The sequence below is a fragment of the Raphanus sativus genome, chromosome 7 (genome assembly GCF_000801105.2).
Source record: "Raphanus sativus cultivar WK10039 chromosome 7, ASM80110v3, whole genome shotgun sequence".
Classification (NCBI taxonomy): Eukaryota; Viridiplantae; Streptophyta; class Magnoliopsida; order Brassicales; family Brassicaceae; genus Raphanus; species Raphanus sativus.
In genome coordinates this window covers 7,863,695-7,886,196 of record NC_079517.1, presented here as the reverse complement: position 1 = coordinate 7,886,196, position 22,502 = coordinate 7,863,695, and the positions used below count along the sequence as shown (strand labels likewise).

General features: G+C 38.3%; 6 protein-coding genes, 1 long non-coding RNA gene and 1 other non-coding gene across 10 annotated transcripts; 4 read left to right on the top strand and 4 right to left on the bottom strand.

The window, feature by feature from the left end:
* The first annotated feature begins 233 nt into the window (after positions 1 to 233).
* Positions 234 to 2,769, top strand: LOC108818121 (uncharacterized protein At1g01500). 2 transcript variants are annotated; one of them, XM_056990949.1, is made up of 3 exons: positions 234 to 575; positions 938 to 1,671; positions 2,339 to 2,769. In XM_056990949.1, the coding sequence occupies exons 2-3, from the start codon at positions 970 to 972 to the stop codon at positions 2,447 to 2,449; spliced, it is 813 nt and encodes a 270-aa protein (XP_056846929.1). In that variant the 5' UTR covers positions 234 to 575; positions 938 to 969; the 3' UTR covers positions 2,450 to 2,769. The 2 variants fall into 2 exon arrangements, with proteins under 2 accessions (XP_056846929.1, XP_018446493.2); XM_018590991.2 differs by having other exon boundaries at positions 245 to 575; positions 2,332 to 2,769.
* Positions 2,743 to 4,770, bottom strand: LOC108818122 (uncharacterized). 2 transcript variants are annotated; one of them, XM_018590992.2, is made up of 5 exons: positions 4,604 to 4,770; positions 4,056 to 4,171; positions 3,793 to 3,969; positions 3,366 to 3,710; positions 2,743 to 3,287 (listed from the first exon to the last, which is right to left on the bottom strand). In XM_018590992.2, exons 2-5 carry the CDS (start codon positions 4,122 to 4,124, stop codon positions 2,973 to 2,975), a joined length of 906 nt encoding a protein of 301 aa, XP_018446494.2. In that variant the 5' UTR covers positions 4,125 to 4,171; positions 4,604 to 4,770; the 3' UTR covers positions 2,743 to 2,972. The 2 variants fall into 2 exon arrangements, with proteins under 2 accessions (XP_018446494.2, XP_018446495.2); XM_018590993.2 differs by lacking the exon at positions 4,604 to 4,770 and adding an exon at positions 4,389 to 4,542.
* A 942-nt stretch (positions 4,771 to 5,712) lies between these two features.
* LOC108815867 (mitochondrial import inner membrane translocase subunit TIM13) lies at positions 5,713 to 6,455 on the bottom strand. The gene is made up of 2 exons (XM_018588390.2): positions 6,296 to 6,455; positions 5,713 to 6,194 (listed from the first exon to the last, which is right to left on the bottom strand). The coding sequence occupies exon 2, from the start codon at positions 6,177 to 6,179 to the stop codon at positions 5,919 to 5,921; it is 261 nt and encodes an 86-aa protein (XP_018443892.1). The 5' UTR covers positions 6,180 to 6,194; positions 6,296 to 6,455; the 3' UTR covers positions 5,713 to 5,918.
* A 2,407-nt stretch (positions 6,456 to 8,862) lies between these two features.
* On the bottom strand, positions 8,863 to 9,648 carry LOC108817710 (uncharacterized). Its single transcript, XR_001944031.2, has 2 exons — positions 9,405 to 9,648; positions 8,863 to 9,037 (listed from the first exon to the last, which is right to left on the bottom strand). It is a non-coding gene; the product is annotated as an uncharacterized LOC108817710 (long non-coding RNA).
* Positions 9,104 to 9,192, bottom strand: LOC130498210 (small nucleolar RNA R16). The gene has a single exon (XR_008937131.1). It is a non-coding gene; the product is annotated as a small nucleolar RNA R16 (small nucleolar RNA).
* A 61-nt stretch (positions 9,649 to 9,709) lies between the features above and the next one.
* On the top strand, positions 9,710 to 14,137 carry LOC108817712 (uncharacterized). Its single transcript, XM_018590469.2, has 11 exons — positions 9,710 to 10,733; positions 10,840 to 10,894; positions 10,987 to 11,086; positions 11,175 to 11,394; positions 11,653 to 11,795; positions 12,057 to 12,651; positions 12,746 to 12,848; positions 12,942 to 12,994; positions 13,122 to 13,274; positions 13,364 to 13,630; positions 13,737 to 14,137. Exons 1-11 carry the CDS (start codon positions 9,858 to 9,860, stop codon positions 13,746 to 13,748), a joined length of 2,577 nt encoding a protein of 858 aa, XP_018445971.2. The 5' UTR covers positions 9,710 to 9,857; the 3' UTR covers positions 13,749 to 14,137.
* Positions 14,138 to 14,359: 222 nt separating this feature from the next.
* On the top strand, positions 14,360 to 16,800 carry LOC108817713 (cytochrome P450 734A6). Its single transcript, XM_018590470.2, has 4 exons — positions 14,360 to 14,913; positions 15,429 to 15,673; positions 15,746 to 16,112; positions 16,187 to 16,800. The coding sequence occupies exons 1-4, from the start codon at positions 14,422 to 14,424 to the stop codon at positions 16,598 to 16,600; spliced, it is 1,518 nt and encodes a 505-aa protein (XP_018445972.1). The 5' UTR covers positions 14,360 to 14,421; the 3' UTR covers positions 16,601 to 16,800.
* Positions 16,801 to 17,106: 306 nt separating this feature from the next.
* Positions 17,107 to 20,234, top strand: LOC108814913 (J domain-containing protein required for chloroplast accumulation response 1). Its single transcript, XM_018587561.2, has 9 exons — positions 17,107 to 17,631; positions 18,013 to 18,488; positions 18,584 to 18,966; positions 19,062 to 19,170; positions 19,273 to 19,322; positions 19,423 to 19,488; positions 19,583 to 19,660; positions 19,739 to 19,915; positions 20,026 to 20,234. Exons 1-9 carry the CDS (start codon positions 17,207 to 17,209, stop codon positions 20,062 to 20,064), a joined length of 1,803 nt encoding a protein of 600 aa, XP_018443063.1. The 5' UTR covers positions 17,107 to 17,206; the 3' UTR covers positions 20,065 to 20,234.
* Positions 20,235 to 22,502: the final 2,268 nt, after the last annotated feature.

Genomic DNA, 22,502 nt, shown 5'->3' with positions numbered 1-22,502 from the left:
CCAACACTTTTACCAACAAAGCCCAATAACGTACCGTTTCAGTGATCAACAAGAGAATGTGCGTCGTTTTCACTGAAAACGACCGACGCGGTGTGTCTCGTAAACAGTGACTTAGCGTTTGGACCAAAGAAGAGGATAAGGATGATCAATCACGTGATGTAAAGTCAGAATAGGCCCATATCTCCTCTTCTTCCGTTGGATCAGAACAACGAGACATCTCAAACCCCTTCCCATCACTCTTTTTTTTTTCTTCTTCTCATTGTATAATATTTTCCCCTGATTAAATACAAAATTATTCTCCATAAAGACAAAACCTTATTGGGTTTGTCGTTAATCTTCTGCCACGCGCCGACCTCGCAGTGTAATGGAAATCTATGATCTACAAGAGATCTAGTTAAAATCCTACTTGGCCTACATTAATAAGAAGTTTCTATTTTTAACACTTTTTTCCTTTCTTCTTTAATTTTGGAGACGCAGACAGGAAGGAAGATTAATGCTAATCACTCACTAGTTTGTGCAAAATCATATCAGATTATAAAGTGTGTATCGGGTTCGTAGATGAAACCTTCTTCTGGGTGAGCTTCCTCTCTCCGGATTTTTCTGAGATTTTTTTTTTAGAAAATTCTATTTTTTTTTTGTTTTTAATAAAAGATAGTTCCTTTCTGATAGAAACGTAGTTTCAAAGCTTTGAAAGTTTGTTAATTTGTTTTGGTTTTGCAAACATAAGATGTGATTCTGCATCTGTATTCTTTGACCATTTTTTTTTCTTTGGCAAGTAATTAAAGCTTGAATCTTTACATTCATCATGTGATGTGATTCTCTTTTTTTCTTCTCACATTCATGGAAAAAAGATAAAATTATTTGCTTTTCTATTTGTAAAGTGATTCTCGTTGATCCAAATCCAACAAATACGTTTTTCTCTATGCCAATGTTTTAGATAGGGAATTGATTCTTGGTTCTTACTTAACCATGGTGGAGCCTTACGAGACACGCAACAACAACAACAACGGTGAACCATATCACCAGGGGGGATACAACAGAACATCATCATTATCATCGCCATTGCTGGATTTGAGAGTGTTCTATGTCAGAATCAGCAACTTCAAGGCGGATGATTCCACAACACCTGATGTCCTCACCATCACTTACATCCCTCTTGATCCTGATTCTCTTCTCGAGATCAACGGTGTTCGATGCTCTCGAGGAGTTTCCTCTCAGCTAAGGAGAGACCGTGTTGATAAGAGATCAGAAGCGGTCACCTTTATCAGCACAGACAGTATCAGGTTATCCGGTAGTGTGAGGTTCGAGGTGTGTGACAGAGATGAGCTTGTTTTGTCTGGGACGTTAGACATGTCCGGTAGTAATGGTTTCACAGGGAAGTCTACTAAGCGGTGGAGGATGAACTGTGAAGCTGAGATCACTGCAGGGTCTGGTTTCTTGAAGGAGAAGAAACACATTGGTTGTTGTTCTGAGGAGTTGTCATCTCCGTTGCCAACTGTTGAAGTCTATGTCACTGGTTGCTTCTCAGGAACACCTATCATCTTCACAAAGACGCTTCAGCTCGGTTTCAGGAAGAAGCAGCAGAATAGAGTGACTGCTTTAGATTCAATTCCTGAGTATGATGAAACCGGCGAGCCTCACAAAGGCAACTCGTCTGAGCTTGATTTTCAGGTAAATTTTTATTTTACTCTTTCATTGTATCAATGCTTTCTAATAGTATTATAATGATTTTTTTCCATTTTAGACCCCCATTGAATGTGTTACCTAGGATATGAATCTTCTTGTTTCTTGGTACCAGCTCGTGATATAAATGATCATGTGATGTTATGGGGCCTGACATATTATATTAGTCAATAGGAAACTCTCTCTCTCTCTCTCTCTCTCTCTCTTGCCATCGTGTCTTGTGATCTTAATATCTGAATCATTATCCTCCTGTCTGCTACATTCAGTTCTTATGTGACCCCATTGTTTGGTTATCACATTAGTGCCATAATATATCAACTTTAGTTTACCTATTGAAGACTCAATGTTAAGATTAGCTTATGCTTGAAGATTTTACTGCAATTGACCTATTGGCAGGCACCGTAGGTTAATAGCTTATCTTTATCCTTATATCAATGTCTATAACTTCCATCTAAAAGTCATGGAGGTCTAAGCACCAGCATCAGATTCAATTTTGAACAAAAAGACCATTAGCTTCTAATCTACAAGTGGTTGAATGGCCATTGTATTATTTACTTTGACTTATCGCTATGAATATATCTTTCTTAATTTTCTTTTCAGAGAGAGGCATGTAGGTGTTGAGTTATTTGCGATGTTTTATTGTTGTAGGTAGCAGAATACGGAAGCTATAAACAAGGTTATGAAGGAGGATATGGAGACATGTATTTGGGAAGAGAGTATGCAGATGTTGAAGATGGCGAAATGTCATGGTTTAATGCTGGTGTGAGGGTTGGTGTTGGGATTGGTCTTGGTGTCTGTGTAGGTCTCGGCATTGGTGTTGGCCTTCTGGTGCGAACCTATCAATCAACCACCAGAAACTTCAGAAGAAGACTCATCTAGTAGTTTCCAGTTAAACACTGCCTCAAGCTTCCTTCACCTTATTTTTGACTGTAGTACATCTCTAAGCTATAGAGTCTAATAGCCTTAATACTTCTCTCCAGTATTATAATCTTTCTTCATCTGTGTGTGTGTGTTTTGAGATTTGTTAGATTGATACTGAATGAAACAAAGCTTCTCTGCTTCCTGTAAATAAATGCTTTTTTTTTATTTGGAGAGTATAGTTTTTTTGGATTCACTTACAAGAGTTGCTTATAACAAACACAAATCCGTTTTATTTAATCAAACGCCATATCTAAATCTTACAACCTCTCTCTAAGTCTCTCCTCTTAGCATCAAGAGCTAATATTAGTCCCCCCATTTGTAAAGGGTTTTGGTTACAACAACAATACATAGCCTTACAAAGCCACAGTTTAAGGGTTGGTTTGGATTGGCTCAGGAGCAATCTCTGCTCCAGAAAATCCGCTGCTCGACTGCTGCTGCTGGTGATTGTTGTTGTTGTTACTATGACGAACCAGTCCCCAAAAGCCTGCAGTTTTAGCATCGTCTTGGCTCATTTGCTTGGAGAACTCTTCATGGTTATACTGCAACAAAGCTTTCCCTCCAAATTCCGTTGGGAGGTTCTCCTCGTCGAAAAACGAGCTCATAAGCTCCACGCTCTCAGTGTTCTTTGGGTAAACAAACTTCACCTTGGTGAATGTCTTTGCATCAATGAAGTACTTCACTATCTGCAGCACAACACAAACAACAAAACGCTCATCATTCAATACTATGCAGCCAAACAAAACTAGCTTAATGTTTCTAACCTTCCAGAAAGCCTCAAAGAGCCTTGGAGGGTTATAGAGGAAAGCGACAGCGAGTCTCTCAGGGTAGTGATTCTGCAGTATGTTGATGGTTTCTCTTGCGGATTTGATAGGCACACTGGTGCTCAGCGACCAGTCCGTAAAATCGATGAGCCAAGACATCTGTTCTTGATCCTCCGGGAGATTCATGATAGCATTCTCAATGAGATACACCAAATGTTTCATCTGGTTATCCAACGACTTGGTGTTCTGCAAGCCTGGTCTGAGTATAAGAACCGTTCTCCCACTCCTGTCATGGAATCCAGCTTTGTAGACTTTACCAGTCTCACCTTCACCTGAAACCTCATCCTAGTAAAAAAAAAAAAACAAAGCAAGACTTTTAACTCAGGTAAGTTTCCAGATGAAATGTTTTTGATGACTTCTTACTTACCCATCGGATCTCCTCGGGTTTAAAGGTGGATCTCCATTTCAGCGTCTCTTCAAGCATCTTCTTGGCTTTGCCTACATTCCAGTTCCTAGCTTCGAGATATCTCTTAAGACAAGGATCTGAACAGTAGAGCGAACTCCTTCCTGAGAGCTCGCCAATGAGAGTCTTAAGCTCTTTGATCTGTGGGATCATTGACATCAGTATAGAAATGACCTTTCAGTTTATAAGTGAAAATCATGAGACAAAGGCCTGCAAAATTGTTTCACCTTTGCCTCTCTGAGAGCTGCCTCGTTACTCTCTTGCTCAGCTTGCGAAGTAGTCTTGCGGCGAAACATTTTTTTGAATAGCACACTAGTGTTCAAGTATCAAAATCTACTGATTTCTGAGAAATTCACAAAGAGATAGAGATCAGAAGATAGTAGTAACTTCTATAATGCAACAGAGAAGTCACATGAATACAAGGCAACATGCAATGGGACACTGTTACAAAAGGAAGAGGTTCATTTGGTTCATGTGAGTTGGAATCACAGACAAAGCATGACTCAGCTATACCCCCTAGTTGGCTATACTTACTACTACGCAAAACCGTTTTTGACTACCTTAAGGTGGGGAATTGAGTCTTGTAAAAGAAAGGGATCGGTGGAAGAAGGATCAAACCAGAGAGATGAAAGAGAAAGAGACAACCTTTATAGTTGAAGATCAAGATTTTTGTTTAGTCTCAATCAATAAGATCCATCAGATTTCGGAATCTTTTGGACCACAAACAACACAACACAGAAAAGATCGAAACTTTAAAGAGACAAAAGGAGCGTACCCAGAAAAGGAACACCAAGCAGCAGCGAGGAATATAGATGTAGTGATGAGACAGAGAGAGAGAGAGAGAGAGAGAGAGAGATCTTTGTAGAGTGAGAGAAGTCGTCTGTGAGTCAAGAGAGCTCTGTAGAAAGAAAGAAAGAAACTCTGATTTAATAAAATGGAGTAGTAGTCTTCTTCTCCAAAAAAAGCAGCTTTTACGGACACAAATTCACAATTGGACAGAAACAGAAAAATATCTAAAGTATCTCCGGCACGTGCGACTCACGTTTATTTGTCTTGTAATAAAGAAGGAAAAAAATGTATTGGTGGTGAGTTTTCTAACATTACCACCGTGTCAACTACGTTAGGCCAAAGAAATTAAATTATAGTTGGAGATGACCGAACCACGTTTAAGACTTAGCTGCCCTCGCTGAAACGTTACCCACATAAATATGAAAAATCTTACACATCTTCTGTATATCAAAAAACTTTATTATTTTGTTAGGTAAAGTAGTATCATTTTTCTTACATATGTGATGAGTTTTCTCTTTACATTTATTGTTGAAGGGTTTACATCAGGTCCATAAAAAAAAAACTAGGAAATACACATTTATTTTGGGTCTTGTGATGTAGGACAAGAACCATGCGTATTGCGGAGGCAAACCATGGCAAGTATTCACAATTAAAGAAATTGTTTGTTGTAAATTAGGCCCACTACTAATAAGATATTTAGTAATAACGACACGCAAAGGTTTTATTACTATCATGCGCCCGATTGATAGACAAATGGACAGGTAAAGCTTTAGTGTTCAGAATAGACAAACTCAGTGCGCAAATCCTGACATCTCTCACTTGAAAGTGTATGTACGATGACTGCGGTATATTCACATTCTCAAAAACCAGGAAACACTCTGTTATATATCTGATACAAAGCTATAGTAAGAGGATTAAACACTCACATATCAATATGAAACTTCATCACTAGCACAACCAAATATAATTCGCATGCACAGTAGGTGAATACTCCTGTAACGAATCACAGACAAATCTACACTACATCAATCACTGCTAAACATGATCTCATATTCAATGACCGATCAGAATAAAAGCGACAGAAAACGAAACAAATTCATCAAGAAACATATTTGATTTCCAAACAACTTTTAGTGATCATAAGCGGAGATCATTGTCGTCAACACTGTAATAAAGTTATATCACCACCTTCAAAACCAATATAAAGAGACCAACCCCGATATGATTGTCTTAATGAAAAAGACTCAAACAAAAGTAAAACAACAGCTTTTTTCTTCTTCGTAAACGAAAAGAGCGTTTGCTCAACGCTGTTGGGAGAAGAGAGAACGCCTAATGATTCCAGTAGCTTCCATGTAACGATCAACGCATCTAGAGACGCAGCTACTCTCGCCACTGCTTAGGCTTGATCCTGGCTTCGCTATGCATTTATCAAAGCATTTTCCTCTCAGTGTCTCAACCAACTCCTCCATGTACGCTTGAGCTAGCTGCGCCTGCACCTGTTCCATCAATGCTTCCGGTGATTGACCACTACCCATTGGCGGCGACGGAGATGAGAAATCCATTTTCTTCAATTCCAACTGAATTACAAAAAAAAAAACACCAAACAGATTGGTAAACAAAAATAGAATCGAGGGATATTTAAATACACAGAATGAGACAAAGATCTAGAGAGAGATACCGGAAGACAAGATGGCGGTGGAGATAGACCGACTTTTCGTTCTTGGAGGTTTTGTCAGGACTGGACTACCGGAGGAGATGCTTTTCCTTTCCCCCATATTAGGGTTTCGCCTTTTAACGGGCTTACCAAAATATTTGTGGGCTGAATTGTAGAATGTTGGGCCTCTTTGATTGAATTAATTTATAGTTGTTCAAATTTATTCAACAAAAATTCGGAAACTACTCCCTCCTCCCCTTTCGTATTAAATATCGGTAGAAGAATTTTCTTTGCAAAATAAACGTTTACAAAAATATCGTTTCAATGTTGAATTTATTATTTATATTTTTATTTTATTTTTTGTTTATTGAAATATAAATAGATATATTGGTAATGATGTTTTTTTATAAAATATACAAAATAAAATAATTTTTAAATCTGCGTGAACAAATCTAAAATGACACTTATTATGAAAAAAATAGTATTCATAGTTAAATTTATTTAGTTCCGGCTTTATTCTGATTCGGTTCTTTTGATTTTTCAGTTTTTAAAATTTAAGATTCGTATAAATATTTAGAAAATTTGACTCGATTTCGGTTATTTATTTCGGTTTCTGATTCATTTCGAATAACGAAATTGAGATTTTATTTATATATCCAAAGTAATTTTCGATTTTGGTTTGGTTTAAAATTTAAAAATATAGTATTTTAGATTAAATAATCAATTTTTTTTGTTTAGATAAAAAAAATTAGTTTATTTTAAATGTTTTAAATAAAATAAATATTATAGTAATTCAACTTTTAGATATATCGACTTTATAATATTTTTAATTTATTTAATTATTTAAAATTAAATATAGTAAATATTTATATAATATTTTAAATGTACTGTAGATGTTTTCATATCAATTCCGTAGTTATATGTTCACTATTATAATTAGCAAAGATCTAAACTTGAACATAACTTCGAATTTTTGGTTCGGTTCTTTGTTTCCCAACAAATGTGCCTTTTTTTTTCCGTCAATGATTTTTATTATAATAAACGGGTCAAACCCAGAGTTAAGCCGAAGTCCAAATACACGGTCTACAGACCTACGGCCGAAAGCCCACATTATAACCGACAAACCGAAAAACACTAACCGGCCTCGAGGCACAAACCCAAAGTCCACCAAACCATGCGTCTAGCGAGTCGAGGAGACTTGTCACGTGGATGGATCTGAATAGAAACTGCGACACGCGTCGCAATCCGCCTCAACTCGACCGCTCCGAGCACATCTCACCGGCTCTCAACCAAACCGAACCTGCGTTTCGTCGGAGCTCGGAGACAAGCAAAGCCTCCGACGAATCCATCACCGTTCACACCGCTTTGTCTTCACGTCAGAGAAATCGTCGACATCTCAAGGTTTCCTCCGACTTTGAACCACTTCACATCCTAGACAAGCGAGAACCACAAACTTCTTTCCTTGTACGCCGTCACTATTGCCGGAGATCTTCAACGTCTACCGCACAACCAACAATCGTACCACAAACATCCACCTTTCCGATAATCAAACTAACCATAAACCAAATCGAACTACTAATCTTACCCCAAAGAACTCAGAGATCTTGAACGGCAGCAAGGAACTTTGGAAGCCTCCTCTCTCCGTGAGCAAAGCCGGCGAAGGCAGAAGTTAAGAAAACTCCTCTTCCCGGAGACTAAAGCGGCGAAGATGAATCTGAGCAAGCCTCCACTTTCCGCAGACAAACCAGCGACGACGGAGCTAGGTTAGCCTCCTTCTCCCGGGGCACAGAAAAACCGAGCAAGCAAACCGCGCTTTCTCCAACTGCAACCTTCCCTTGAACGCGTCGTTACTCCAAAGGTCGAGCCACCGTTAACGGAGATTGCAAAATCAGAGGTCGGACAAGACGCTCTAGGTTGGGACGGCGAAGCAGAAAACGCAAGAAGACGCGAAAAAACAGAACACAACTATAAAAGAGAAGAAGGGCTCCGGCGACGGCACAGACGCTTACGCGCCGTCCGTACGCCGGACCCAAATCACAGATTTACTTTCTCTTTCTAAACTCTCTCTCTTTCGCTGTGCCTTAATGCAAGGTTTTTTATTTAATTAAATAAAAAAATATGGATTTATGAATCATCATTAAGAACTTTAATTAGTCCAACCTTTATAGGAAAATTCGGTTTCGTCTTATGATAATAGGCTTTTTTAATTTAATATCTTGCTGGTCTGAAAGGGTAAAGTTCTAAATGGGCTTACTTAATTTAATATCCTGCTGGTCTTTGTTTCTGATAATGCTAATTACTAATTACTCATTAAGCTTCTTCAAATGTAAATTGGCCAAATAATTAGCTGATTCCTTTAGCAACACAATCTTTTCCGCCTCCAAGTTTTCCATTGGTAAAAATCACTTCCAGTTAGTTAATCACAATGGATCATAATCAGAAGACAATCTTTTCCGAGTAAATTGCTAGAATAAACCAACGGACAAACAAGAAACAAAGAATTCAATATAGGCAGGAATATATTTTTGTTTTCATTCAAGAAAATAGAGGCAAAAAGGTAGCTCAGAATTTTTTGCACCAGTCAGATCAAAGATTGAATAATCTCATATGTCCAGACATAATTAGAAGCAAATTCATCATCGCAATATAAATCTGTAACATAAATCAAACAAAGAGATCAATACTCAGATAAGCTACAAAGTTGTAGCGAATGCAGACATATCTACATGGCATCAATTCAGACCGCCCGTCTGCTGAATCTCATCACTGTTTGATCAGAAGACAATTAAAAAAGACACAACTATTCAAAATCGAATTTGATTATAAAAAAGACATGGCATCAGATAATAAGCGGAGATTGTTTGTCAACACTATTATTCTGCATAATTAAGCATAAATTAATCAATTCATCATCTGCCAACCAAAAAAAAACCTATTTAAGAAAAAAATTTCGGTCGATTCATTTGACGCCAAAGCAAAAGGAATATGCAATGGGTTGGTAAGATAACCATCTCGCTCTCTGCACCCGTTCTTAACATCTCTACCATTCTTTTGATTTTACTCATGGGTAGAAAAGTGGGTAAAACAAATGCATTCAAAACAACTAAACTATAGAAAAATTAGACAACAATACCTATGGACATACGAAAACCCGATCAGTGTTTTATGAACACAAGAAAAAACAAGCAATCAAGACACAAGAGTGATTTTAGGCTACGAAGCTGCGGTGGTTGTTCTATGATAATTTGGGTTTATCGTTTTATATATAGCGGAGATCCTTTTGTTTCTCGCGATCTAGGGTTTCGCATTTTAAAACCGACTTAAGAAGTCATTATAATGGGCCGGATAATAATAACAAAGCCTGTTTTTGTTTGGCCCATTGACGGATCTCCTTTTAGATGGATTTTGGCAAGTAGATTTCCCACCAAGACCGCGGAGAAAGCTTTCGCAATTTTCTTTACAGACAAATAGAGGCGCGAAAATCAAATATCTTGGCGGCAAAATCCTGTACCGATATCTCTACTTGTCCATCGGGCATCGTTCTTCACAATTCTCTATCACATTAGCCGGAGATTAACAATCGGAGATGGTCAGCGACAAGCAGCTTTCTCCAGTCGGAGGATCGAGCGTCCCTGTTCCGAACAGGATGCTTAGGCTATTGAAGAAGGCTTCATCGATCTCCGATTTATGCCCTGGTTCCGGAGGAGCCGACGGCGAAGATTTGGGGAAGGATGGGTTGCATTCCGCGAAGGGTCTCGACGGGGTTGAGGAAGAAGAGGAGACGCGAGAGGGTTTGGGTGTGGAGGAGGATGGAGTTAACGCGAGGAAGGCTCTCGACTTCGACTCAGTGCCTGAGCTTAATCCCGCGATCGAAGATTTGGGCGAGGAAACTGAAGAGGTGATCTCTGATTTGGAAACGAGAGAGGAAACTAGGGTTTCGGAATCGAGCGTACCTGAGATCGATTCAACATCTGAGGAATTGGGCGAGAAAAGTGAAGAGGAGATCTCTGAAATGGAAACGAGAGAGGAAGCTAGGGTTTTGGAATCGAGTGTGCTTGACTTCGATCCCGCATCTGAGGAATTGAGCAAGGGAGGCGAAGATGAAATCTCTGAAATGGAGACGAGAGAGGAAACTAGGGTTACGGAATCGAGTGTACCTGAGATCTATCTAGCGTCTGAGGAATTGGGAGAGAAGAGTGAAGAGGAGATCCCTGATTTGGAAACGAGAGAGGAAACTAGGGTTTCGGAATCGAGTGTATCTGAGGAATTGGGCGAGAGAGGCGAAGACCAAGTGTCTGATGAAATGGAAACGGAAGAGGGAATCAATGTTTGGGGATCGAAGGGAGTTAGAAAGAAGCGATCAGTTCTCGATACCAGTAATAACCAAGGCAAAAAGGCCAAGAAAAGCAAGAAGACTGTTGATTTTGATGAGCTGCCTGCTTCCATGAACATGACTAAGAAGGTATCTCTCTGAGTTTCTCACTAGTTTCATCTTAAGCCTACTACTGCAAGGTATTCGTTTGTTTGTATTCTTCTCCTGGATTCACTCTTCTTCTTGTCTTCCATAGGAAAGAAGAGAATATCTTGACCAGCTTCGTGCAGAAAACCAGAGACTGTTACGAGGTAAGACATTTAATCACTTCATGCAAGGTTTTTCAAGGAACTGTAACTTTTCTTTTATGACTATTTGTCTCTTGATTGGTGCTGATATATAGAAACTCGAGATGCTGCCTTTGAACCCGTCCCTCTTGTGCGGAAGCCCATTTCGTCTGTCTTGGAGAAGATTCGAAGAAGAAAAGAAGAGATTTCAAAGCAGTGAGTTTGATGTTTTGCCCTGACTATTGTCCCTCTTGTTCTCTCTTACTAACCGGGTTGGGTGCTAATCATCTAGCGCTGTTGACAGATTCCTTAGCAGGAAGAAGTCCAAATCGATGGACGTTGATGACGGTCCTTTTGGGGAGGATGTTAATGATTTTGAGGAAGTTGTAATCGAGGAGGAGAACGAAGATGTGAATTTGGAATTTAAAAGCACGCAGAACTCTCATGGACAGGATTCTGCAGGTCCATTGGGGAACTCAGACAGTCCATCTAACAAAAAATCTGAAAGTAACTCTACTCATCAGGTCAGTCAACTCATTGCACAAACATGAAGCTGTGTGCGTTATTTGAATGTTTGCTCCTCCGTGCTAAATTCACACCTTTGGGGTTGTGAACTGTACCTGTATATCCCTGCAAATCATTTGAGTCTGTTAAATTTTGCATGCATAATAATGGGAACAGGTCATTTCATTTTCCAGTCTACAAATGCTAAGTTTATGCAGTGAATCAAAAGCTGGCTTTTAAAATCTGATCAAAGCTGACTCAGTTATTTTCATGGTTAGGACCCATCCTTGCGCTCACAAACAACTAATTTTGGAGAAGAACGTCTAGAAAAGACAACAACCAGATCCGTGGAAGAAGTGATGACACCACCATCAGTACCTGCCAATAAACTCAAACGGAATCCATCTCCAGCCCCTGACAAGTGAGTCTGTCTTTAGATCTGGTTACATGCCGAAATATATTTAGATATAACACTGTACATATGTTCGTTGGTCTGATCTTGGAAAGCTTCACATAACACAGTCTTCTGTATTCATAATATTTATTGGACAGATCTTAGTTTGAGTACATGAATCACTCGTGTTTTGTGGCATGCTCAGCAAAGCCATTTATCTTGTAGAGTTCATTTGCATAGTGTATCCTTATGCTTGTTTTCTATGCAATAACTAATTCTCATCTGCAGTTCTGAAGAAGCAGACTACACTAAGGAAAGTTATGATCCTGAGACCCATGATTCATCTCCTGGAGACCCTGTGAGAAAATTTATTGATGAGGTTGCTGAAGAGGAAGATGACAGCGACAACGATTTACTCCGGTTCGAGGATGATGATGATGAAGACGAGGATGAAGAAGATGACGATCTCAGGGATATGATCGCCAGTCAATTCAAGGAAGATCCAAATGACAAATATAAACGTAATGAACTGCATCAGAAGTGGCTTGAGCAACAGGATGCTGCAGGGACAGAGAAGCTCTTACATAAGCTAAAACGAGGTTTAGAGCAGGACAAAACATCACTGTTTGAAGATGAAGACGATGACGCTGGTGATGAACAGATGGCTGAAGATGCCGATGATGTAGAAGTGTCAAAACCTGAAGCCAGTGAAGATGAAAACGAAGAAGATCCAAGTCATGCAACTTCCATGCGAATGAGGATAAAGAAAATAAAAGAAATGATCCCCTTAATGTTCACAGATGAAAATGACGTTTATGTGTCATCTGACGATGAGGAAACGGAGAAGAAGCTCCTGCAACAGCGGTTGTACAAGAAAAGATTGGTAGGTGCTCCACATTTCATCACTTTCCCATCATATCTCTATATTCTGTCGCTTGTGCTAACCCATGAATCTCTATAACTATTGTTTGGCACAGGAGCAAAAGGCCAAGTTCTCATCCTCTACCGGGGATGAAAACTCTGAGGAAATTCTTCGCCACATCAAGAAGCCTGAGATCGGAAAGAAAGCAAAACCTACTTGTAAGATACCACCAAAGTCTCTCCTCCCTTTATACTTAATCATCAGTTGAGTTCTATTGCTTATAACCAACTTTGCTTTAACTCTGTCCTCAGCTTTTAAAGATAGGGCACTCATGGGAATGAACAAAAACCCCGCTCCATCCATGGTATATATATAAGCCTCTTCTTCAGTTACTTTCATGTACCAACGAAGTTGGTAGAGAGGTCACTGTTTAAGACTTTAGTTAAAAGACAGCACACATATTGCAACTTACTGCCATGAATCTTTTGCAGGCATCGTTCTTGGGTAAACTAACAAAGAGTTCTATATCAGAAGGATCTCGCAAGCGCGGATCAAACGTCGTCCGTGGCTATATATTCGAACGTGATGACAGTAACAGCAAAAGCTTAAACTCAGTGCCAGAGGAACCTTCAGTTCCAGAGACGGTACAGCTCTCTCTCTCTATTAAATTGTCACAACATCCCATCAAGGTTTCTGGTGCACACATAAATATCTTTCATCATAACGGTTGCAGATTGTTCAAGAAAAGAGCCGACCAAGAAGAGCTCCAGCAAAATTCACGGCCTCACAGTCACAAGATAGATCAACAACATCACAGGCAACGACGACGGCAGAGGAGGAGAAGAGCACGAGGCAACGAACAACCTTGTACGAGATTCTAAAGATGTCTTCAAAGAAAACTAGCTTCACTTCTGGCGAGACGGTGATAAGTAGCAGCCACACTGAGTCTATATTTGCTGCCTTCAAATTGGATACGAAACTAGCTAAGACGAATCCACAAGTAAATACACTCTCTTCCTCTTATCGAATCTATTCTTGTAAAAGCAATTCCTAAAAAAAAATTCCATTGTTTCTTAACTGTTTTTGATCTAACGAATATTTAACAGGGACAGAGATGAAGAGTCAGTTAAAAACATCTTTTTTAAAGAGAACGGTGGGAATGAAACTGCAAGTGTGATGAACGTGAATCACTGGATCATGTGGCTCTGTGTTTATGTGGCCACTACTCAGGATGGTGGTAGGACAGTGCGGTTTGGCCTTTTATTAATCAGATTCAAGTTTCATTTCTCAAAGTACATAGCTTGTTGCTGTAACTACAGTGATTATAGTGAGAGATTAAATCATCCATCGTAGTCATTGGAATCTGTTGTTATTAGATGACCAAAGTTGAGACCCTTTTTTCTGTTACCGGTTAACGCTTGAAAACAATTGTCTTTTATAAACCTTCGGACACATCTTGTGTAGTCAAACTCTTGTCGGTTTGAATCCTACGGAAATATTTCGGACACATTTTCTGTTACCGGTCAACATCTCCGGTAATATTTCGGACACATTTCCTACGGTAATATTTTCTGTTACCGGTCAACGCGTGAAAAAACTTATCTTTTGTAACATTTCGGACAAATCTTGTGTAGTCAAACTCTTGTCGGTTTGAATCCTACGGTAATATTCTTGCGGCAATCTCAAGAACCAGATCATATTAAAAAAATTATATCTTTTTCAGTATTATAATTTCAAGATTTAATAAATGAAAGAAGTAGATAGAGAGAGAGATGAGAAAGTACCTCAAAGATGGCTGCGCCCTTCATCTTCGTCTTCTTCCTCTGTTTCTTCCTTCTTATCTTCAGATTCGTTTACACTAATCTATGGATCCCTTGGAGACTCCAATCTCATTTCAAGAAGCTGCACTTAACGGGACCTCGTTACCGGATATTCACCGGAAACTCCAAGGAAGTTACCCGTTTAACGGCGGAGGCGAAGTCAAAGCCGATACCTTCCGGTGACAACCCTCACGAGTTCGTCCACCGTGTGGCGCCCCACTACCACAAGTGGTCACGTGCCTACGGGAAGACTTTCCTCTACTGGTTCGGGTCTAAACCTGTCGTGGCCACGTCGGATCCGAGTCTAATCCGGGAAGCTTTGAAGAGCAGGTCGTTTGATCGAATCGGACATAACCCTTTGTCTAAGCTTCTATATGCTCAGGGTCTTCCTGGTCTTCGAGGTGATCAGTGGGCTTTCCATAGAAGAATCGCTGTTCAAGCTTTCACCATGGACAAAGTCAAGGTACAACATCAATCTCTAAACTCTGAATATTGACAGTGGAATCAAACTAATGTAGCTTGAACTTGGTTGATATGGTTTGGTTTCAAGGTTGTGATCAATGTTCTAAAAAACTAATCTAGGCTATAGGTGAAATGATTTTCTTAAAATTTGGTTTATGTTATTCATAATCGGTTTAAACCGTTATAAATCAGTTATAAATAACTTAAATCCATTTAAATAAATCTAAATTGATCTAAATTTCTTTAAATCAAACAATAATGTTAGTTAAAGTTTACAAATTTATTTAATTTCTTTAGTTTTTGTATATCCAATTTTAATAATGTATCAAAATCATTTGATATATCTAAAAACAAAAATATATAATAGTATAAATGTGAAATACATTAAAGAAAATAAAACAATAATTCAGGTTGATCCCACATAGGCTCCAAATAATCTTCCTAGTTGCTGGTTCTTAGCTCCTAGCAATCTTTTTGATCATTGGTTGTGATTAAAAGGTGAGATTTTTATTGCAGAAATGGGTGCCGCAAATGGTGGCAAGTACTAAGATGTTTGTGGAGAAATGGGAGGAGATGAGAAATGGAGAAGATGAGGTTGAGCTAGATGTACACAAAGAGATACACAGTTTGTCTGCAGATATGTTATCAAGAACAGCTTTTGGTAACAACGTGGAAGAAGGGAAACGAATCTTTGCCTTGCAGGAGCGTATGATGCGTCTCTTCTATCTTGTTCGGTGGAGCGTGTATATCCCCGGGTTCAGGTAAGTCTTCTAGGGAACACTCTCCACTAGTTCTTAGTTTGTAACAAGAACCTTTAATGCTTCTGGTTTTAGATTCTTGCCTTCCAAGACTAACAGAGAGATATGGAGGATTGAGAGAGAAATCCGCGGTTCTATCCTGGGACTCATCGAGAAAAACAAAACAAGAGACGCGGAGAAGGCAGGAACTCTGCTTCAGGCTTTTATGTCTCCTTACGTCAATCAGAATGGTCAAGAAGAGAAGCTTGGGATTGAAGAGGTTATAGATGAATGCAAGACCTTCTACTTTGCTGCCAAGGAAACAACTGGTGATCTTATGACATGGGTTTTAGTCCTCTTAGCTATGCATCAAGAATGGCAAAGCATTGCTCGGGAAGAAGTTCTACGCGTCCTTGGACCTACAGGGTTACTCACTCCAGATACCTTACAAGACCTCAAAACAGTAAGTCCTTAAGCTATTGTTTTAAGTGACATTGAGTCTTAACAACACATTCATTTTTGTTGTCTTTATAACAGTTAGGTATGATAATCAATGAGACACTCCGGCTCTACCCTCCAGCGATGACACTAAACCGTGACACGCTTAGGAAAGCTAAGCTTGGAAACCTAGAGATTCCTGCAGGAACTCAGCTCTATCTATCGGTTGTCGCGATGCACCACGACAGAGAGGCATGGGGAGAAGACGCGGAGGAGTTTAACCCGGGTAGGTTTGAAGATACCAGGAAAGAATCAGCTCTGCTAGTGCCGTTTGGGTTAGGGGCTAGGACTTGCGTGGGGCAGAATCTGGCAGTGGTTGAGGCCAAAACGGTTCTTGCTACGGTCTTGAGGCATTACAGTTTCAGGTTGTCTCCAAGTTATGTCCATGCTCCTGTTTTGTTTGTGACCTTGCAGCCTCAAAAGGGTGCTCATCTTCTCTTTCGTAAGATTTAAACTTCTAAATAGAATGACTACGAAGCAAGATGTACCGGTTTGTATCTCGGTTTAGTGTTGTTGACTCCTTTGAGTAGGAGAGGTATATTGTTGAGTGTTGACTCCTTCGAATCTTCCTTAGGGCTTATGCCTTTAATAATGATTGTTACAGAGATGGATGATGCTTGTTATGCAAGAAAACAAGGTAGTCTGATTTCATCTGTGGTTGTGGTTATAAAACCTTAGAAGTTAGAACCTATTCTCCTTTCTGTCCCATGAATATATATTTTTGTATCCTATGGTCTTTTTTTGTTTAAAACTGACCAAACGTTTGACTCTTCGTTATTCTGACCACACACAAAAAAAAAAAATTGTTGAGAGAGAGAGACAAAATAGGAAAGAAAGAAGAGAGAGAGAGTTAGGTTTTGGACATATCTGTGTTTTATCCACAACAAAGAAGACGTTAAGATGCTCTCTCTGTGATAATAACTCGAACACTCTTTTGTATGTGGCTTCAAATCAAATGGACCCCACACCCCCTTACCTTACTTCCTGTCTGAAACAAACAACCTACAATGTTATTATGTTCTGTGTGTTAGCTCTGTCAAAGTTCTCCTTTGTGCCACTATGCAGAAGACACTACCGAACTCACCGCCTCTCATACACGGGGATGATGACGTGGACATAGACTTCAGAGATGTTTTCGGTGGTCCACCTAAAAGACGGTCCAGAGTTATTGAAACCACCAGTAGACACAGCTTCAGTGAAATCAGGCGGCGTGACGTCATCGTCGACAACAGCGCGCTGATTCTCCGAGACGAGAAGCCTGTGTTCGGGGAAGATCCGTCCATCCGCCGTCGTTTCACTGCTGACGACTTCTTCGACGATATTTTCAGAGTGAATGAATCATCTTCTTCGCCGCAGAGGAAGATAAAGAACGAGGGAGAAACGTTCGGATCATCATCACTTCCGGGTTCTCGGATCCTTAGCCCGGCTCGTCCTGTCCCTCACAAAGCCGAGTCTCCTGGTACTTCTTTCCCTGCACACTTCAGGTTAGTCCTTGTCATTTTGGTTTTCCATTTGGTTAAGTTTATTCAGTTTTGGATTGGGTTCGGTTATTGATCCAATTCCGTTCGGTTTAAAATTTTGAATAATTTTGGATATTTCAGGTAAACTAAATATAGTTAATATCCGTAAATATATAAACTGTATTTTAAAATTTGGGTATCCATTCGTTTCTGGTTCGGTTTTATTTTTACGTTCAACTATTTTATTTGAAAATTTTGATTTTCTTTTGGTTTTATTTTTGGTTCGGTACGATTTGCTTATCGGTTCGGGATAAATGTGGTCTTGTGTTTTCACTTGCTGTCATAAATTCGTGATGCAAAATGTTATCTGCTTTTTTAGTTGATTATTGATTTTTGTTTTCTCAGTCTTCCAGCAAAACTAATCAAAGGGACAGAGATTCCTACGTTTGGTTCAGCTGCTCGGAGTTTGAGCAAGAACAGAGAAGCTGCTTCGAGTTCTCCTTTGTCAAAAACTTCTAGCAAAGCCGATATGGTGGGATCTACTGCTAAACCGGATTCAGATGGCTATGTTGCTCCAAAGGTTGTTGTTAATGGGAAAGGGAGGCAGTTTCACTTCTCCATCTACAAGTGGCCTAACAAAGGAGTTCCTGTTGTCATGTGGGGAAGTTCTAGACTGAGCTCTATGGCTAAAGCTGAAGAGACAACACCGAGTGATTCATCAGGGATGTCGGAGGAAAAGAAGACCTCGCAAAAGCCTCCTGGTGTTCAGAAAGACGAAGAAGAGATGTCTAAACAAGACTTCTCCGGCAATGCGTCGAAAGCGCGCGAGGCTAGTGTGAAACCTCTGCATGCGTTTTTAGATGTTAAGGACGAGAAACAAGGTTGGTTTCTTTAGACATATGTATGTATGTTTGTTTGGTTTGATTGGTTTAGCTTCCTTTTTTTGTGGACTCTGTTAAGTTCTTTGTCTTTACAGGTGAGGAGGATATAGTGTTAGAGAAGGAAGCAAGTAAAGGCAAAAGCAAAGCGAAGAGCATGAGAAGCTATGCAGGAGATTCAAGAAGCAAAAAGAAAGCACAAGGCACGAGAAGTTCTTTGGATAGTCCCATGCCTGATAAATCCAGCTTCCCTAGTACATCATCAGTACCAGAAGTAGGTAAAGATGGAGGCAAAGGGAAAGTGATGGACTTCGTTAAGATTTTTAGTCAAGGAGGAGGTGGAGAATCTCTTGGACAAAGCTCTAGATGGAGAGCTAGAGAAGTTCCCGTGACTGATATCAATAAATACGGTCCTAAGGCCAAAGACACTGTAAAGGTTTCTGATCAACAAAAGAAATCAACTCCAGTTACACCATCCATGGTTTGTGTTTCTGTAAAATCAAGATCTTCCTCTATGCAGACTATGCTATTATGTTCTGTGGTTTGTGATTCCTTGCGTATTATCCACTCGTGCAGGACCAGGATCAGAAGAAACCTTCACAGGCAACTCAGAAAAAGGTTCCAGATAATAGTAGTAAGCCTAGTGGTGTTACTGAACAAGAGGAGAGACAGGAACCTAGCACAGGTAGGTTCTTGGATTGGTGTATCTGATTAGAACACTTCTTTTTCACACTACAGAGCTAAAATATCATCTGAGCTCATCTGTCTTTTTTTCTTATTCTGTCAGCACATGTTACCTCAGAGGATATAGACGAGCCCTTCCATGTGAATTTCCTGGTAAACATAACATCATCATCATCTACACTTTAACCTTCAATTGTTTCACCAATCTTTAGTTTTTTCTTTTTTTTATGTTTCCTTGTAATGTGCTAAGCAGGTGGAGGATATAACACAAGATGAGAACAAAATGGAAGAAACAAGAAATGATGCTGAAGAATTCAAGGTAAATAGTACTACTGCAACTACAAAAGGTCTATACATACTCTTTTATTCGTAAAAAATAAAAGCCTCAAAACAAAACATTCCAACCTGTATAGAACATCGATGCTAAGATACGCAAGTGGTCAAGTGGTAAGAGTGGAAACATTCGGTCTCTCCTGTCTACCTTGCAGTATGTAAGTATTCTACTAGAGGTTAAACATATTTGAGTCTATCTATTTCCACAAGTTAATGGAAGGTTTAACTTTTTACAGATTCTATGGCCCGGGTGTGGATGGAAGGCGGTTCCACTCATGGATATGATCGAAGGAAACGCAGTTCGAAAATCGTACCAGAGAGCATTACTAATCCTTCATCCAGATAAGTTGCAACAAAAGGGTGCTTCTGCAAACCAGAAATACATGGCTGAGAAAGTTTTTGAGTTATTACAGGTTGTCTGTCACAAGCTAATAATAGTGCTTTTTTGATGATTACTAATGAAAAAAATAAGAACGTTGCATGATTTTTGGAATCTAAAGTCCTTTCTCTTTTGTTTGGTTAGGAAGCATGGGACCATTTCAACACTCTTGGACCGGTTTAAAATGGAAGACAAAATCTTTAGTCTTTTAGTTCCTTACACAAAGGCTTTATATGCGTTACTATAAGTGTACAGTAAAGTTGTGGTTCTGGAATCAAAAAAAAAATATGTTGCAGAATTTAAATTGTCACACGGCATCACAGATTTTATTTGCGCAAATTTTTGTGTGTTGATGAGAGATATCTTCACTAACCAATCATAGAAGGCTTTTAAAGAGTTTTAAGTACGAAGTTAGGGCCGTATAATTAGTTTGGCTAAGCCCATTAAAGAGTAGTTAGTGGTTAGCCGTTAGAAAGAAAAGGTAAAAAGAAACGGCAGGCCACCACTATAAGGTTGAGGTTGAGGTTGAGGTCGAGACGTGGAGTTGGTGATGAGATGGCTTTTACTTAACGGTAAGCTACTTTTTAACTTGTACTTAAAGCTTTTTCAAATTTCCTTTCTACCCTTCACTCTTATCCCAACACCACACAACACTTCACCAAATCAGAGCCCGACTCTCTGCCCACCTCTTAATGACCTTTATACAATCTGTTACTCTGTTAGTCCATCAGAGAGAATTTATATATTTATGGTTATGCTATAAGTTTAGATGACAACTCTCAAAAATAATACTAATATGGGTTTCTTTGTGTTATCTATTCTTGTAGATGTGGTTAAGTTTCTTTTGGATTAACTGGTCAACAAGAAAGACTGAAATGTACAAATAATGGATAAATAATCAACAAAGTAATAATAACACAATTTTTAACCCAAGAGAAAAGAGAGAGAGAGGGGTCAAATCAAATTAGTTTATTTACAATCATTGTACTTGCCCTTCTTCAAGGAAACCCCAAAAGCTGTGATTGAGCACGAGCGACTGAAGCAGTTAATTCCAGGTTGGAGTAAAAAATAAATGTACTTGTTTCTTTAAATTTTACGACTGTATAAGGGTCAAAGTCATAAAGGCATGTGGTAGACTTTTGTTCATTTTCCAAAACATGCTTTATAGTTTTAACTTTTAACCCTCTTTTTACTAATACCGTGATAATATTTTTCTTTAATTCTAAATGACAAAGCGCGGCAAACTTAATCAGTTAACTAGATTTTGACCCGCGCTTCGAAAGCGCGGGTTTTTCTTTGGATCATAAACAAAGTTTGTGAATTAGTATTTTGGAATTGTGTATAATATTATGTCACAAAGTCATTAATCGAAGAAGAGTCTTTTTTAAAATTATATAAGTTAAGAATTAATTTATATAATTTTTTATATACACTCTTATATAACATTTTTAGGCCTTGAATTTTTACCGAATCCGTAAACCAAACCAAAATCGATCCGGAAATATATCTATTGTTTGGGTCTGGGTCTAGGCAAAGTTCAAATTTGATATTTTCTTCGACCCGCAGTCTCTATTCGATTGGGGATCCTACCCAAAACCCAATCGGGTATTCAAAGTACCTTAAATGTTTTGTGTATATTATGTATATTTAGATATTTCACATATGTAGTCGGTATTTTGAATATGTTTTCGGTATTATGAATATTTTTTTAAAAAATGTTTTGGGTATGAGAAAATGTTTGTAGGTATTTAGGTTCTTTAGGTCATATTTATAATAATCTTTTGTTTTTTTGTAAATTTAAATATTTGTAGGTATTATTTGTATTTTTGAATTTTGGGTTTTATTATTTTTAGGTTTCCGTGTACTTCGAATCTTTTTCGAGTCTTAAAAAACTCAAACCAATTTGGACTATTTATATATCCAGAAATTATAGGTCATTTATAGGTATTTGAATTATGGACATGGACCCCGAAAATCGACCTGAATCTAAATCAGAAATTTTAAAATTCGTAGTTATGTCCAAATGTTTAGGATCCGAAAAACCAAATGAAAAAGTGTAACAGCCTTGTATAAATAGATTCTTCAGAATGATCCTCTTTTATTGTTACTATATTATATATAATGTCTTTATGTTTTACATGTCAATATTTTTTTGTATTTATGTTTTTCATGTCACTATTATATATCATATATGTGTCATCGTATAATTAATAATAATGTATACATACTATCATATTATTAACTACATATATCTATATTTTGAAAAAGTTAATGTAAAATATGAAAATATATATATTTTTTAAATATAAATTGGCCTTTCTACTGTATTTTATCTTATATATATTTATATTTTTAATGGTCATTTGAAAATGTTTTAGTAAATATGTTTTTTTTTAAATGTGTTTATATTTGAATTAAAAATTGATATAGTTCAATATAATTTTTTGTAATATGAATTAAATTTTTAAGTTTTGATTTATTATAAATTTATAATAAATTTAGGTGTTGAGAAAAACAAAATATATTTTAGGTCATTAAATTGGGTTTTTATATTAAAGCTGGCCCATATAGGTTGTCATAGTATATTGGATTTATCTATATCTTAATACTGTTAGCCCAAT

Bases quoted from the DNA above. Each gene is read 5' to 3' on its own strand.
- LOC108815867 (XM_018588390.2), bottom strand. From the start codon at position 6,179: ATGGATTTCTCATCTCCGTCGCCGCCAATGGGTAGTGGTCAATCACCG.
- LOC108818121 (XM_018590991.2), top strand. From the start codon at position 970: ATGGTGGAGCCTTACGAGACACGCAACAACAACAACAACGGTGAACCA. The intron at 1,672-2,331 runs GTAAATTTTTAT...TTATTGTTGTAG, and splicing joins CGTCTGAGCTTGATTTTCAG to GTAGCAGAATACGGAAGCTA.
- LOC108817712 (XM_018590469.2), top strand. From the start codon at position 9,858: ATGGTCAGCGACAAGCAGCTTTCTCCAGTCGGAGGATCGAGCGTCCCT. The intron at 10,895-10,986 runs GTAAGACATTTA...GCTGATATATAG, and splicing joins AAACCAGAGACTGTTACGAG to AAACTCGAGATGCTGCCTTT. The intron at 11,395-11,652 runs GTCAGTCAACTC...TTTCATGGTTAG, and splicing joins AAAGTAACTCTACTCATCAG to GACCCATCCTTGCGCTCACA.
- LOC108817713 (XM_018590470.2), top strand. From the start codon at position 14,422: ATGGCTGCGCCCTTCATCTTCGTCTTCTTCCTCTGTTTCTTCCTTCTT. The intron at 15,674-15,745 runs GTAAGTCTTCTA...TTCTGGTTTTAG, and splicing joins GTGTATATCCCCGGGTTCAG to ATTCTTGCCTTCCAAGACTA. The intron at 16,113-16,186 runs GTAAGTCCTTAA...TCTTTATAACAG, and splicing joins CCTTACAAGACCTCAAAACA to TTAGGTATGATAATCAATGA.
- LOC108818122 (XM_018590992.2), bottom strand. From the start codon at position 4,124: ATGTTTCGCCGCAAGACTACTTCGCAAGCTGAGCAAGAGAGTAACGAG. The intron at 3,970-4,055 runs GTGAAACAATTT...ATGATCCCACAG, and splicing joins CAGCTCTCAGAGAGGCAAAG to ATCAAAGAGCTTAAGACTCT. The intron at 3,288-3,365 runs GTTAGAAACATT...GTTGTGCTGCAG, and splicing joins TCTTTGAGGCTTTCTGGAAG to ATAGTGAAGTACTTCATTGA.
- LOC108814913 (XM_018587561.2), top strand. From the start codon at position 17,207: ATGCAGAAGACACTACCGAACTCACCGCCTCTCATACACGGGGATGAT. The intron at 19,489-19,582 runs GTAAATAGTACT...CAACCTGTATAG, and splicing joins ATGATGCTGAAGAATTCAAG to AACATCGATGCTAAGATACG. The intron at 19,916-20,025 runs GTTGTCTGTCAC...TTGTTTGGTTAG, and splicing joins AAGTTTTTGAGTTATTACAG to GAAGCATGGGACCATTTCAA.